Source organism: Carassius gibelio, chromosome A14 (genome assembly GCF_023724105.1).
Source record: "Carassius gibelio isolate Cgi1373 ecotype wild population from Czech Republic chromosome A14, carGib1.2-hapl.c, whole genome shotgun sequence".
Lineage (NCBI taxonomy): Eukaryota > Metazoa > Chordata > Actinopteri > Cypriniformes > Cyprinidae > Carassius > Carassius gibelio.
In genome coordinates, this window is record NC_068384.1 from 6008304 (window position 1) to 6023308 (window position 15005).

The window sequence follows — 15005 nt, forward strand, 5'->3', positions numbered from 1 at the left end:
GCTGTTTCTCTTTTGGTAATCTGTGCAGGGTTGTCTTGCCCTGGCAACCAAAAACACACTTCTTTTGTGACTTTTCGCAACGCTCTCGCTCTGATCAGGCTGTGTAGAGCTGTAATCGGGCCTTAAAAGTTAGGCCCGACAGGACCCGAGCCCGACAGGTTTCGGCCCGAGCCCGACAAGTACATTTTGATTGACAGCTTTTTTAAAGCCCGAACCCGTTTACAGCCCGACATTATTCAAATGTGCGCACGCACACAGCTCTTTTGCCTTTTGCCAACAATGAGCAATTTATTAATGTTTTAACATAATTTACTCATAACTAACGTAGACTAGACCACTTGGAAGTTGGAATAAAGAAATAAAGTAAGTCCTGTGTCACATCGTAACATCTCAGCATTCTAGACATAGGCTCATTTAACCTATAAATAGACCAACGCACCAATAAAAACGAGTCATTTAAAAAAAATTAAATTAAGATAAATTTTAAATTAAGATGGGTATTTGGCAATAACGAAATTAAGATAAAGGCTCCGCCGGATTTGCTTTATTTAATAAAAGAATAATACCAACATTAGCGTAAATACTCAGTCCACATTATGCATTTAAGACTCAATGAATATTTAGTTATCATTTGAAAAATCTTTACTCACAGAGATTAGGCTAGGTATACATGTTTTTGTGGAGGAAAATGATTAAATCTACTGTAGATGTCTTCAGCGCGTTCCTGCGCTCACTGATGGTGATTATTCACTCATTATTCTCATTATAAACACGGTCAAAACTTTTCCACACCTCAGAGTTTGCTTTAGTTGCTGGTGCAACCAAAACGTAATCACCAGAGGCAAGCCTCCGTTACACCTGCTCAGCATTCATTTTCGCATCTTTCTCGTGCTAATCGAAACACATCACATGACCGCTCGTTTACCTCGCAAACCGGAGCGCAAGCCCGAGCCTGGACCGAGCCCGCGTAAGATGATAGAAATTAAGCCCGAACCCGACCGAACCCGCCGGGTCCCGTCCCGTCGGGTTCGGGCAAAGATCTTCAGCTCTAAGGCTGTGCTCAGCCTCTCTCAGTGCTCTGCTATACTGGAGCGCGCGCTCTTCCGGCAGAAGAGCGCGCACTTAGGACCCATATAAGGAAATTCCGCTCCATCTAACGTCACACAGAGCCAAACTCGAAAAAAACTTTCCGAAACTTGTGACAAACTGGAAGAGGTTTTTTTGGAACAAAAATACTCCTTCAAACGTACAACTTAATTTTTGAAACTTTGTCCATGTTTAGCATGGGAATCCAACTCTTTAACAGTGTAAAAAACTCAGTATGCATGAAATAGCATTTCACCCCCCCTTTAAAGAAAGTGGCACATTAAATTAAACATGATATTTTGTAATCTTTTGCTTCAAATAAATATATTTATTATTATTATTATTATTATTTGCAGTGCATGTATAGGGGGAAAGTTGTTATATGGTGAAAAACTATAAATGGTTTAAGGGCGTCTATTGGTTTTACTGATTTTATAATTCAATATAATTATTTTGTAATTCAGAATTTCTATTTGCAAAATCTATAAATTTACTAGTTGCTAGAGTAAAATTACATATAATGTGATGTTAATCCTCTCCTCCCAAAAGTGAAACAATTCCTCGCTTAAAGTGTAAAAATTACATTTTTTTTCTGAGAAAGCTTATATTGATCCATTTTCATATATATTCTTTTGTTCATGTTTATGTAGTTTCTTTTTTTTTTTTTTTTTTTTTGCTTATTTTATTTAACTTTATTTACCTTATTTACATTAATCATTAATTTTATACAGTGTTGTTGTAGGGCCATAGAATATACAGTTTGCACAATATAAAAACCATTACGCCTAGGGATGCCCCCACTTTTCACAAAAACAAGTGTGTGTGTGTGTGTGTGTAATATATATACTATACACACACACTTACTCAATATTTACTATGACTTCTGTCTCAATAACTTCCTATTTTGCTGTTATTATAGTTTGTAAGGGAGTTGTTCAGTAGAAATTCTGAATTTCTAAATAATTGATGGTGAAAAACAGTAGAAAAAAAACATATGATTATATTTTATTTAAATAGTTTTGTTTCTTCTTATTTTTATGATCAATAATGTATATTATGGTGTTTTGTGCTACATTGATTTAGTTATCGCTGTAAAATGCATTCCCTTACATAACATGCCTATATTATCATGCTCTTTCACACAACTTAGCTCTAAATACTTCAATACTTCAATACAATCAATCCGATCGGTCATGTATGGAGAGCACAACTGGGCACTCGTTATATCAGCACAGTTGTTTGTCCACGCTTGATTAATGACACCCAATTAACTCAACCGAATAAAACAGATTGTTTGTCGGATAATTTTTTAGATAAATATTATTTCAACTATATATTTCCTGTCAAGGTTGCGTTTTGTCATGCCGTACGACGTCTATGTTGTCCGCAAATCCTATCTGTTTTCGGTTGAAGTGAAAACCCAATTTAAAATCAGCAGGGTTTATGAACGTCTGTGCTGACCCTGACCCCAGCTCATCTCACAAAGGATGATGAGAGGTTTGCTCTCAAAGAAAAGTGGACGGCTCATAGTTTCTTCCAAAGAGAACAAAACACACACAATGAACTGTTCAGTCAACATAAACTGAATTGGGTGAATTTCTAAGGTGTTTGATTTTTGACAGTGCAACCAATTAATGGTCGTAATACAGTATAACAGGTTCATTTACTTTTTTTCTTATAACAAAAATAACTGAACATTTAAATACAATAAAGCAACCCACAGGTATCACTTTACAATAAGATCTCATTAGTTAAACATTAACATTCACAATGAGCAATAGCTACATTTGCCACAGAAGTTATTAATCTTTGTTTAAAAAATACAAGTCTTAGTTCATGTTAGCTCATTAAATAACACTGTTGCAACTTTTTTTATTTGAATTATTTGTTATTAAATATTGTAAAACAGTACCTAAGATTAATGAATGTTCAGAATGATTTGTCAATGGCAGTTTATGTTAACTAATGAAACCCTAATGTCAAGAGTGAATGAACAATAAAGAATGAATACACTTCAAACAGTATCTAGTTGCAGTCCAGATTAAAATTATTGTTTTAAAAAAAGAATAAATAGCTTATTAAGTCTAAATATTTAAGTATTTGGCAGTGATGAACACCATAGCGAATACACACATCTGAATGTCTATTTGAAATTATTTAAATATGTTTTAGAAAGTGGAAACTGCTTTATTTATGGGGTTTCCAGAGTAAAGGCTGCATTTTCTGCAGTTTAGCGCCATCTGCTGTCAGAGAGTGAATGTGCTTTCATTCAGTGTGCATTCAGTGTGTCCCTCCATAACAATATTGTGCATATTCATTACCACGATATATCGCATTACCGAATACCGGCACATGTCTAGTTCGCAATTATGATTTTTATATAGTGAATTACTGGCATGAAAACTATCCACTAAAATTTCTGTTTAAAAATTATGGCCAATACAGATATGTTTTAGGCATCCCGATATGTACAATAAATATCAAATATCTGACAGTACAATACACAGTTCCAATCATGCATGTAAATATTCTACAAATTGCCAGTTTTCCTATTCGGCTTGTGTTAAGTTTGACATATTTTTGAGTTTGTGCATTTAAAGTAATATCAACAAATTTCTCAGTCTTCGATTTTTCATAAATTCGATTAATTTTGTCTAACAAACAACTCTGCTGCTAAGTTAATATATATGGAAGCTTCTTTCCACCACTGAATAAAAAAAAGCCAATTGTGGCTTTTTTTTATTCCACAATTTTGACATTTTCCTCAGAATTTTGAGATGTAAACTCAAAATTTGGACTTTTCCCCCTTAGAATTGCATGTTATAAACAGTTCTAAGAAAAAAGTCAGTCTGTTTTTCCTCAGAATTGAACTTTATAACTCTCCATTGCTAGTTTATATCTCACAGTTCTGAGAAAAGACGTCAGAATTGAGAGGGGGGGGGGGGGAATCTGAATAGCAATGTAAAATAGGTCATAACTGCTGAGATAAAGGCATTTTCCAAATATTTTTTTGTTGTTGTTCACAGTTGTTTTACCCGTATTTTGAATAACGCATCGCATTGCTGTGTTTTAGGGTTAAAGGAAATGTCCAGATAATAGCAGAAAATTATCTTTCCATTTTTTTTTTCTTTTTCCATTTTTTTTTCTTACAGTATAGTTGAGAACCACTGATAAGGCAAACAAAATAAAATATACCTGCAGTCTTTGGAAGTGCATGTGGGGTGACTTTAATTTGAATGATGTAAACTCAGTGTACAGTTAACAGGCCTCATAAAGAGAAGGTATTTTTACAGATCTTAGTCATTGTTGCACTGTTAGCTCATTGAGTTAATTATCCTCATGAACTGCTGCCCACCAACAGAATGTGCCAGTGCAAAGAATGGAAAAGTGAGAAAGCTTTTTCATCACGTTCTAGTTACAGATGTGACCACTTGCGACGTGTTATTTCTTATTGAATACATTGACCCACCTGCTATAATTGCAAGTAGCATTGTGAATATATAAAAAGAGACAACATTGTGCATTATGGGAGAACCTTGAAATGATCGCAAATAATACTGAAGCAATTTAGCTTTATCACAGAAAACCTGTGACAGTCTCTATTTGTGAAAGACTTTATAATACACAACACACGAGCTCTGCAGCTGCGGTGAATGAGTAATCAAGTGTGTCACTCTCCTCTCAAATGAACTGTGCTGCTGTGAATGTGGCATATTATCACTTAAACAGAGCACTTCTTTTGCCTTCCTCCCGAAGCAACGTCAAGTGGCATCAAGAGGAAGTTAAAAATGAGATTGAACTCATTTCTGTCAGTGTTTGATTGACATTGTGAAAATGATCTCATCGAGAGAGAGTGTTACATGATTAAATAACACCCTATAAAATAGATCTCAACTGAGATATCTATAGGATGTTTGTTTTAGACGCCGGTGAAATTAAATGGAGAACAAGTGGAGACTTTTGTTTAAATCTGATGATAAAAACGCCAGGGTTGTCTCTCAGGTTCTCCACAAAGCCAGTCAAAAATCGGAGAATTCAGGATCAACTGAAACGTTTCTCATCAGATTCTTCTCAAGAATCGAATCATCTGGTTTTCTTTTTGCTCTTACTCTGTGCCAGCACTTGCATAATATTTATTTCTCCTATAATAGTTGTACTATTCTGTAGTTAATAAAATGGCATAATAGTGTAATTATATTAAAATAAAATAAAGGTCATTCCGTTTGACAAATTACAAAATTGGCATGTAATGCAACAAAGATTACTAAAGTCAACAGATTTACTAACAGACACACAGTATCAGTCTCTGTGTAAAGATATCATTATGATGCTCAAGTCATTTTTAACCCCTTGTAGCCTGGCTCTGAATTTCTGGTGAAAATTGGCATTTTAACCCCCCTCTACAAAATAGTAGATTACTCAGTAAAGATTAATCCATGACATTTGATATTTTGTCTTAAAAAACAATAACAAATATATATATATATATATATATATATATATATATATATATATATATATATATATATATATATATATATTAAGTTATAAGTTGACACAGAAGGAAATAAACATTTATTTAATTTATTTTATGTTTTATTCTATTGATAATACCTTTTAAATGTTGTTTTATGTTGTAATTAATAAATGTATGTGTGGTGTGTCAAATGTTTGGAAATAGGATGATTTTTAAATGTTTTAATGAAGTCTCTTTTGATCACCAATGATGTATTTATTTGATCCAAAAAACAGGAATACTGTGAAATATTATTACAAATGAAAAGACCTATTTTCTATTGTGATATTTTCTAAAATGTAATTTATTCCTTTGATGCAAAGCTGAATTTTCAGCATCATTACTCCAGTCTTGTCATCATCCTTCAGAAATCATTCTAATATGCTGATTTGCTGCTCAATTATTATTGGTACTTATTAATACGGGTTCTAATTATCAATGTAAAAAACAGATTTTGTTATGGAAACATTTTTTTCAGGATTTTTACTGATTATTTTTTTCAAACTTTTGTAATAATAAGTAAACTATTTTATATATGTATAAAATGTATATATGTGTCTTAGATTGGTCTTTCTACTGTACATGAAAATATATAGCTGATATATAGCTTTTACAATGGTAGTCCATGGCATCAGAAAATTTGTTAATTTTTGCACAAATGTTCACAATCTACTGCCAAAAATCAATCATTTTGATCGCAAAGATAACAAAAATAAATCGTGAAATCCTATAAGGACTGATTTATATTATTCCATCAATTTCCTCAAAGGTTTATTTGGCATCCAGACTTGTATCAGACACACACTGCATGTGCAACGACATCAATTTGGATCAGACGAACACGCAAACAAAGGCAAATCTAGGATGTGTGGGTGGATGCTGAGAGGCTGAGGCCGGGTGTGATATAGAAAACAAGTTTTTTTGTCATCTGTTTGATGTTGATCAGCTTACTTGAAAAGACCAGAGATCTGGACACAGCTGTGAACTTCAGGAGAAGAAAGATGATCAAAGCCAACTAGGCTCTCTCCGACACAACAAACACACAGACATCCAGCTTCTGAGTCCACGTCTGGCTCAGGCTTGTGTACAGGGTTAGGAGTTTGTTTTTCATGATTTATCCCTTCTAAGATGCACTGTGGGAATTCAGAGCTCATGAATACCACTGCAAAATAAACTCGGCCTTAATATTACAGTCGTTGATTACTGAACATGTCCTCATATAAACTTGCAGAAAATACCCGTTCATATGAAAAAAAAGAAAGAAAGAAAAAAAGAAATATTTCAAATGCCAAAATATATTTGCAAATGTGGATACAAATGCAAATGTGGATAGAGATCAAAACTAGATTTATAATGATTGATAATGTTTCTTTTTAATGTTTAATCTTTGGAACACTGTAAAGTAAATTCTGATATTTTATTAAAATGTTTTATATGCTCACATAAGTTGTAAGCAACAGATTTTTTTTTTTTTGTGATATGAATTTATTTATTTAACTTATATTATTATATAATATGTACAAATTTAGAAAAACATATACAAGATATATTATCTAAAGCCAAAAAATATATACAAAATAGGCTAAATGTATTGGTAGGAAATATAGGTACATAAATTAACATATTATCAAAAAATTATTTTAAATATACTTATATATATTTACAAAAAAGAAATATATATATATATATATATATATATATATATATATATATATATATATATATATATATATAATATATATATATATATATATAAGAAATATAATATATATATATATATATATAAGAAATATAATATATATATATATATATATATATATATATATATATATATTAGTAGGCCCTGTAAAACAACAAGTACAAAATACAAATTCCAGTGTGAAGTCTCTGAAATGGAAAGATAGTCCATAAAAGTGCAATGTCTGTCATGTAGCTAAGCTAAAAGCCAGTACCCACTGGTCTAATTGCGTTTGTCTGGGTGAGACATTAAATATCATTAAGAAAGACCCACTGGGTCACTTAATAGTCTGGGTAAATACACAAACACATTATCCAGTTTGGTTTCCACTTTGTGCTCGGTGTGCATCGTAAGCTAAAAGCTTATAAAGTACAGTCAGACGGAAAATTTTAGCCGTCCAAACAAGTTCAAGTGACCAAGCTTCAAATCTATCCTTGTCTGTCCCTGGCACAAGGAGAATTGAAATCCAATAATATTACTCAGCATAGCTCCTGAATCAGACTTGATTCCTCTAGGTACAGCAAACCCTCTCGGTTCAAGAGGAATATTTGCTGCCTTAAGCATCGCCAGACACTTTCTCTGAAATCCGAGCCAGGTGCAGGTAATAGAGGGGCAGAAGGGCCAGAGAAGTGTGTTTCTCAGCCTCATCCCGATCTTTCTTTCGTTCTCTCTGGGGAGTCACTAACTTCTCTCATCTCAAGCAAATCACAGGCCCTTGATTGCGTCCATCAAAGGAAAAGCGCTTGACCAGACCAGTCTGATCTGACCCCGAACACTGCCTGCCATCAGTATCGACATCTTTAACGCAGAGTCAATAAAACATGTGGCTCAAGTGTTAAGCAGTGTCTGGAAGCAGCTGAGGATGGAGCCCTTTCTAATATGTCAGTCATTATTCATTCTCCATTAAAAAGTTTGTTTGGAGACAATATTAACTAGACGCTCAGGTAACAACAGGGGTTATTGACCTGAGATTAATCCTAAGGAATCACTTAACAATAGTATATATAAAAAAACATTTGCTGTTAAACTTTAAGACACATATACTCTAGGGAACTACTGTAAATCTTGAAGGAGTACTGATCTTTCTCAGGGTTAAAGGGATAGTTAACTAAAGAAAACAATGAATATAAAAGATTTTTTATATGCAACTGAAAACAAAGGTTACCCAATTGTTTGATTACCTACAGGCTTCAAAATATCAGAATCAAAATCAGAAAGAGCTTTACTCACCAAGTGTGCATAAACACACAATGAATTTGTCTTGGTTTTCAGGAACTTGGTTTTCAGGAACTATATATATATATATATATATATATATATATATATATATATATATATATATAATATACTATATGTATATATATATAATTAAGTATTTACATTGTATCATCATTAATGGAAATGATCTGGGGAAAATTGTATTTCCCAGAAGAAAGAAAGTCTTACAGGTTTGGATGAGGATGAGTAAATTATGACAGAAGTATGATATATTTTCTTTTTGAGATTTGCCATAAAATGCATTCGCAATGCCCAATTAAATTTGTTGCATTTTTATCATAGAAGTCAGGAACTGATATGTAACTAAAATGTGTGCATCCCTTCTGCGTTCACAAACATTATTTGATTTACCTTGGAAGTCGGACATCGAAGCAGGGGAAAAATAAGATAATTTAAGAAATATCAGGGGGTTTTTCTCTATGCAGTGGAAGACTGCTCACCAAATTGTTTTGATTATCGCAAACATTTGATAAGAATGTTTGATTGATTATCAACATTCTTCAAAATATCTCGTGTCCTGCAGAAGAAAGAAAGTCATACAGGTTTGGAATGACATGAGTGTGATTGAATGATGACAGAATTATCATTTTTGGGTGAACTATTACTTTAATGCCATATTTGATGCTCAAAAATTAAAGCTATAAATGATAGACAAAGCGAATTGTACAATTAAATGCATAGTAATAATTAAAATGACAACAATAAAAATTATTTATTTAAATGTTATGTGATATATATGATATATATATTAATTTAAAGGTTATGTTTATATATATATATATATATATATATATATATATATATATATATATATATATATATATATATATATATATATATAATGATTTTTTTATTATTATTTTTTAGATATTGCATTTAGCATGCACAGTTAAATATCTAACATTGGTGGATATTGATTAAAAACAATAATAATTAGAAATTTGTGCATTCCCAGACACTAGTTGCTAAAAACACTTAAAAAGTGGTTTTTGCACATATAAAATGGAACATACCATTGCATAGATGTTTCTGGCCTTAAACTGCAACATGTAACTGGCATTCATTTAATTGATACCATAAAAGGGAAATGGAAACTCTCAGAGTTCATATTTGCTTTGTCTGGTTGCACAAACGGAGTTCAAGAGCAAACTTTAGATATTCTTAATATCAGCACAAACAGGTGCCCACACAATCATGAAAGATGTATGAGTAGATTTGAATGTGCTGGCTGTTCATTCACCCTTTACACATACCTAGAGGGAAGCAGTCGACCTATTTTCCATAATGAAGAGAAATACCAGCATTTGCACATTTCTCTACTAACGCAAGTGGCATTGTACCAGGATGCAGAACAGAAAAGTGACTGTTTTGAAGATACATCTTTTCAATTTTTATACCACTCCTCTGGAGGAGTGGAAGTGAGATTTCACAGGAACAATGAATAGGTGCCTAAGTCATTTTTCTCTATGAAAGAGCAGAAGGACCTGAATGCAAGAGAATTGTATACTTTGTTACAATACAGAGCAGGTCTAAGATGATGGTTTACTCATAACATGTAGTGGACTGAATGCTACAGTCTTCACACAACAGCTTCTCTGTTTTTGTTGATTTAGTTAAAAGTGCCTTACAATTTATATATGACAAGACCGGAGAAAATAATAATAGCTCTGTCTGGCTGATGACTGGTTTGGACAGAAATATCCGTTGCAAAGAGAGAACACTGGGAAAAGGGACAAGAAAAATGTGTGAGGTTCAGTGCATGGAAAGAATATGCTTTTAATGAAGTCTTTTTTTTAAATCATTCATTCCTCCGGGAAATAATTTCAGGAGACCTCCAGTTCTCATGCCCTCTTGACTCTTTACCACATCAACAAGGTCTTGTTGACAAGACTGCGAGGGATCCTGGTGGATCTATTTTCATTTGTTCTTATAGAAAGGCGCCTGTTTCTCCCTTTTTAGATATCTCAGATGAATAAGAATCTATGTGTTGGTCCAATTGAAATTAAACACCCACAGTGAAGATAATAGCACATCAGCATTCAAAGCACAACATATGCTGGTCTTTTCATCAGAGTTGGATTTGAGATTCATTTGTTATTACAGCTATATTTTCTCTGCAAGAACTTATTCTAATCACATGGTGTACAAATGTAATAATTGTTTTTGGATCTGGCCTTTCAAGCTTTTTGAGCAAAGATTTATGTGCCTTATGTAAACCTATGCATGTATAGATTAGAGATGCTGACAGAGGTTTGAGGATACACTGATTAAAAAGGTTAGCTGTAGAGGATCAAGGGAGTAGAGAGCAAATTCTTGCTTTACTGCAGCAATGGCAGAAAAATGAAAATGGCATGTGTGAGTTATTGATGTCTCCACTTCCAGTTTCTGTTCAGCTGTGTGCTGCTTTCAGTTCCCTTTTGTCTTTATCTTCCAATACCACTAAGTGAAATATATAATGAATGCTTGTTCTGGAAAAGTAGCGTCATCACATTTTAATATAATAGCCTATACATAAATATATTATGTAAAAATCACCTTAAGACAATGTCAAAGCAGCGAGACACACTTTAACCCTAAAAATGCCAAGCCAAATGGGCATCCGGTTTTTATTTTATTATATATTTGATCATGATGTCGTCATATCATCTGGCATTCCAGAAAAGCTTCATTTATTTTTTGATCATATGAAATAATTATAACTTCAAGTGCGCTATTTTCTACACTAAAAGACAGTTTAAATACAATTATACATATACTTTCCATTTGATATCTGTGTAGGCTAGTTACATTTATATTTAGTTTAATATACCTATTCATTACAAAAAGCAAGCTGTCATAGCAGATGTTTTAGTTTTTTAAGTTGCTTATTATAGTCGCAGATCCTCTAGAGCAACTTGAGGTTATTGTTCATGCATAATCAGTTAGCCTATTTTATTTGAGTACACAAATAGGCAATATACAATATGCATCTGATTGTATGCATTATAGGCTGAAAAAAAGTCTGCAATTCGTTGATACCCTGTTTATGTGCACCAAACGCGCGTGCTTCATGCATGTCGTAGGTAGGCTACACATGACAACGACACTGGACACGCGCTTCTTGAAAAGGGCAGGAGACACATTGGAGGTGGAAGTGGTGTGAAAGAGGAGGGACTTGATACTTCAGTTTGCGGTTCACTGTGGAAACCGAAGGGCGAACGCGCTCGGCTCTATCGGACGAACCGTTGAGCCACGGAACGCCGCGCGTGTCCAGTTTGCGCTGACGTTACCGTCACACGTTAAACTCCCGCAACTGTGCTCACCGCCGACAGCGGACGTTCAGTAAACCCGGTGAAGCCCAGAAGTTGTCCGTTTCTTTCCAAGCGCCACTCTTCCATGCGAGGATGTGAATTTCCACGCGAGGATCCAGAGTCGTGCCATGGTTTTGACCCGCGCGCTCCTCACAGAAATGGTGAGTGATTCATTCATCATTAACGCGCTTTATAATTGCCCTCAGAAATACTGAAAACTGTTCATTAGGCTGTTATTTCTATGGTAAAGATGAATGCACCGAAATGTTTGGACTGCTGTGAATCACACAGTACTTAAAAGCGAGAAGTGTCCTTATATGGGAGTTAAATATTAAATTATGCTCTCATTTTGGCAGACTGCCTTTTAGTCTTTTATGAAACGAATGTATAAGAAATATGCATAATAACTGTCACAAATCCTACTTCGTTACTTTCTCAAATTTTGACAGTTATGATATCCAGCATAATTAACTAAGCGTTTTAAGAACTACTAGTATTCTAATCAGAAACAACTTTTACAGTTCTTTCTAGAAGAAATTGTGTTTTTTCCAAAAGTGGTTTGGAAATAACAAAGTGCTTGGTAGTGCTTCCCAGATAATGTATTATTAATAAATGCAAATGTCATATAATAGACATAATTTCACATTTGACAGCGTTATGTAATATACATTAACTGACAAAGTGGATCTGTGTACCTTGCCCAAAGGTGCAAGAAACACCTTGACTGACCCAGATGGTGTGACTCTCAGGTGCTTGAAATCTGGATTAATTAAAGCTTCCATTAAATATTGATGCATTATGATAATAGGCTGTAATGATACATCAGGCACTGGAACAGAGCCTCATATTGTTATTGTTTTAATCTGAAGTTAATTTAAAATTAGCATTGCAATATATGTTTTGTTTTGTTTTAATTTTCACCTTTCTGTTCAGCATTTTGATGGGGATTCTAGTGGCTTACAATCAACATTTAAATAATCAGTTGTGTTGACTGGATGCTGACTGTTCGGTAGATTTAATGGCAAGGTAATTTCATGACTGTCACATTTGGAAAGCATTTGTTCAGACGGTAATCCTTGCAATTATGAAGTTCTCCAGTGACGTGGAAAAAGAGAGAGAAGAGAGCGAGAGAGTACTGCACACTTTAGAGTTGTCTGGGGTTTTGATTGTAAACCTCACAGAGAGGTGGAGGAAGTGTTGAACCCTTCTGAATGAACTGTAATCTGTTGTGAATGTAACGTAATTCGTGCGCAAGTCACAGAGCATGTTTTTAGTCAGAAAAGCCAGAAATAGCATGTGGACCTGTGAAATAATCAGCTCTGTAAAGAGGGTAATTTCAGTTAGATGTTCCAATCAATGAGATGACAATCAGGTGAGAGTTTCAGCGCCGTTCCCCATAAAACAAACACAGACTTTGGCTGTCGCTATCTGAGAATAAGCTCCCAACTACCTGTTTATGAAGCCATTCATGCCATGATTAAATGAGACTTCCAGAACAAGCTTTGGCGATATTAATAAGACTTGGATGACTTACAAAACAATTCTTAAGAATACTTTGACCTCCATAAATTCACAGTCATCCAGATAGCATTCAAATGAGGAAATCCAACAGCAGTGTTTCTCTTCCTAATAGCGTTCAGCTAACACGCAATCCTAAATGCATGATAGGAGCTCTCAAAGAATGGAAGTTTACTTAGAATTTGTGGCTAGTTATAATTTTTTGTTTCGTTTTGTTTTATATCTCTTAAAAATGCATAACACCTTCGTACAGTATATACTGAAAACTGTGTGTGAACAGGGAACTACCGTTCTCCAGAAATATCTTCAGTGCTCATCTGAAATTTTTACTTGAAGGCCCAACTTTATAAAACACTTCACTCCCACACTGAATCATTTGGGGGATATTTTATAAGACAGAAAAAAAAAAGAGCCTGGATGAAGTGGATATTTACCTGTTATCCAATAGGAAACAAAACTAAAGTTTGGTAATGACAAAGAGGCTCTTTATCTGCTTTTTATTGCACTGCAGGTAAAAATGTATTTCCATTATGTCAAAAGGAGTTGTAGCTTATTTAAAAAAAAAAGTATCAAAACGCCCTAAATGTGAGTATTATGAATTTTTGGGCTTTTTGAAGCACTTTGCATGAAACAGGAAGCTTGACTGTGTCATATATCCAGTTAATACTCTCATTTTATGCTGAATAAAAGTACAGATCATTCAGAAAAGCTCATGTGGGATGCTTTGGGTAGTTTGTCCTAAATCTAGTCCTCTGTGCTGATATTCAGACTGTTAGCACTTATCCAGAGAGCTCCTTTATGCATTTATGCAGTAGTGAGTGCAGTGGTCAATATTAGTGTCCTAAGCATGGAATGAATGTGTTTTGATAGATGGCTTAGTAAGGAGCTCTGGCCAGAAGATCGATACACTCTCTTTTACATTGCATTAGAGCCCCATGTAGAGCCTTAAAACAAAGGTGAAGCCCGGCCGATGTGAACATGTGGCTCGCTTTACATTTCCTGAAGCTTCTGAATCAATTTTCTCTTTTGTGTAATCGCTTTCTGGGCACATTGGTGTAAATCCATTAAATAAAGTTTTCCGTTTTCAGTGGGAGCCATGTTAAACATGCTGCTTCGATTTTTTTGCATAAGTAAACTTTAGGGATTAATGAGTTTGGGTCAACGAAGTGATTGGGGTGATTTCATTCTCAGTGCCTAGACTAGAGCACGTTTAATGGTCTCAGTGTATAAACTACTGCAGTATTAGCAAGACTAAGGAGGTTTTAATGAGGTGCCCACACAGTTTTCTCAGTGTAAACAAGGGGTTGTGTTATATCTCACGTCACTGTCTGTCAGTATTTCAATTATTCTGATCCACTGTAAAAAGTGGTAAAATTGTTATGGTAAATAGCCATTTTGACCTGCTTTAAAGGTAGAGATCACCCAGAAATGAAAATACTTTCATCATTTACTCACCTTCAAGTTGTTCCAAACCTCTAATGAGTTTTTCTTTTCTCCTGTTGAACACAATAGAAGATATTTTAAAGAATTTTGGTAACAGTTGCTGATAGCCATTGACTTCCCAAATAAGTTTTGTTAG

At 34.2% G+C, this 15005-nt stretch overlaps 1 protein-coding gene across 4 annotated transcripts in view; it reads left to right on the top strand.

Annotated features, from left to right (window-relative positions):
* The window catches only part of LOC128027344 (5-hydroxytryptamine receptor 4-like), a 110554-nt gene that overhangs the window by 1782 nt on the left and 93767 nt on the right, over window positions 1–15005 (top strand). Inside the window, exon 1 of one of the 4 annotated variants that reach the window (XM_052614884.1) lies at window positions 11632–12069. The exons of the other annotated variants lie outside the window; for them this stretch is intronic. Coding sequence (XP_052470844.1) covers window positions 11994–12069 — 76 coding nt within the window. The 5' untranslated portion in view covers window positions 11632–11993. Of the gene's footprint in view, window positions 1–11631; window positions 12070–15005 lie in introns of those variants that run through there. 4 annotated transcript variants of the gene reach the window in all.